This window comes from Myotis brandtii, unplaced genomic scaffold (genome assembly GCF_000412655.1).
Source record: "Myotis brandtii unplaced genomic scaffold, ASM41265v1 scaffold355, whole genome shotgun sequence".
Taxonomy (NCBI): domain Eukaryota; kingdom Metazoa; phylum Chordata; class Mammalia; order Chiroptera; family Vespertilionidae; genus Myotis; species Myotis brandtii.
Window position 1 is genome coordinate 519,730 of NW_005363642.1, and position 1,762 is coordinate 521,491.

A 1,762-nucleotide genomic window follows, 5' to 3' on the forward strand; every position below is an offset into this window, starting at 1 on the left:
CCGGGAACCAGATGGGACTGTCACTTACCTCTTTGGTCATCAAAGGAACAGGAGGGAGAACAGACACTCAATGTCCTTGTCAAGCTCACCTGACAGTAATGATGTCAGAATAAAGCATTTAAATACAAGGTTCAAACTAAAAGAACAAAAAAGGCATCTTCATAGGTAATCACCTGACATTTCCAGCATTCTCATGTATTTACTTGTGGTTTTTAAAAATAAACTACAAGCATAATAAAATGAATCCAATGGAAAATTGATGCATTTTTAAACAAGAGATTGAATAAACAGGTTTTCAAATATTAAACCCCATTTTCAATGTAAAGCCTTGTTTCATTTCATTTCAGAACATTCCTCTCAAATTTTTAATTTTAAAAGAATAAACTGTTTTACATCCCCCCTTATGGAAAAAAAGAAAAAGGTTTACTATATACTGAAATAGCTTTACTTCTATCAGTTGAAACTATCAATTCAACTTAAACTAAGTGAACTAGATAGTATTTCAACTATCTAAAGAGCAATTTTAAAGGCAATTCCTCTGCTAAACATGGAAATAAGTTGTAACAAAGTTTGTGAGAAAGTAATTTATTCTACCATTTTTAAATATGGCAGAAATGACATCTAGCTGCGTATGTAGTGAAACACCACTAGGATCAAGCTTTGAAGTCTACATGGACCTTAACTGTGGGAGTTTAAATGAATACCTGTAAGATTAAGATTGCACTTCAATCATCAAAGTCTAAATAAAAGGAAAAAACAGACACCAATGTGTCTAATTGTTCTAATATATAAATGACCCTGACCAAACTTTTATGGAAAAAAAAAGGAAAACATTTGTTTCTATTGTCAACTTTGTTTTCTATAAATATAATGTATAAACTTTAAATTAGCATATTAGGGATGGGTCCTCCCCCTACCAACAAAAACCAACAATACACAAAACTAAAAAATGCACAAAGTCAAAACCAAGGACAGAGCAATGTGACTGCTCCGGTCAGTGCTGGTTATGCTGCCCTCTTGCAAAGTGACAGGCGAAGTCGTACTTGTTTTTACATTTGCATCCGCAGATGTTGCACTGGAAAGGGTTCTCATACCCGTGACATCCCATGTGAATGGTGTAGAGGATGTTGTCGGCAAAGTACATGTCACAGTGCTGGCAGTGGTGCAGGAGCTGCGGGTCCTGGGCCGGCAGGGTCGGGGCGGGCGTGCTCGGCTGGCTGTTTCCTATGCTCGGGGTGCTTGTGTGGGCACTGGGTTCGCTGCTTGGACCAGCCACGGGACTGTAGTTCCTCTGGCTCTGGGGCGGCCGAGGCTCGGGGCTGGTGGGAGAGGCGCTCCGAGGAATACTTGCGGCCACGGCAGAAACCACTGCCTGGGCCGAGGGCTGCTGCAGCAGGAAAGGCTTCTCATCCGGCCAGGGCACTACGTCGGGGGACGCGGGGTTCTGGTTTTCAGGGGGCAGGCTGGACAACTGCCCTGCGAGAGTGGAGAGCTGATTGAGGGGGTTGTCGACCAGGAGTTCTTGGGGGTCCCTGGGTAGGCCCCCAGTTGAGGTGCTTTTCGCCATACTTTCATAGGAGTCCGTCTGGATGTTGGGGATTTCATGGGTGAAATCGTTAAGGTAGTCTGGCTTCTGAACCACCATGGACGGTGGACTTAAGTTGATTAGCGCTCTTCTGCTATAGCCCAGGTTGCTGGTTTTCTCCTGTAAAACGCCCCACATTTTCTTGCTGCTTAAGGAAGACCTCGCACCTTTGATTGG

At 43.4% G+C, this 1,762-nt stretch overlaps 1 protein-coding gene across 1 annotated transcript in view; it reads right to left on the minus strand.

Annotated features, from left to right (window-relative positions):
- Positions 1-569: 569 nt before the first annotated feature.
- LOC102247085 (zinc finger protein Pegasus) overlaps positions 570-1,762 on the minus strand; it is a 1,705-nt gene continuing 512 nt past the window's right edge. Inside the window, exon 2 of the mRNA XM_014544167.1 lies at positions 570-1,760. Coding sequence (XP_014399653.1) covers positions 995-1,760 — 766 coding nt within the window. The 3' untranslated portion in view covers positions 570-994. The remainder of the gene's footprint in view (positions 1,761-1,762) is intronic.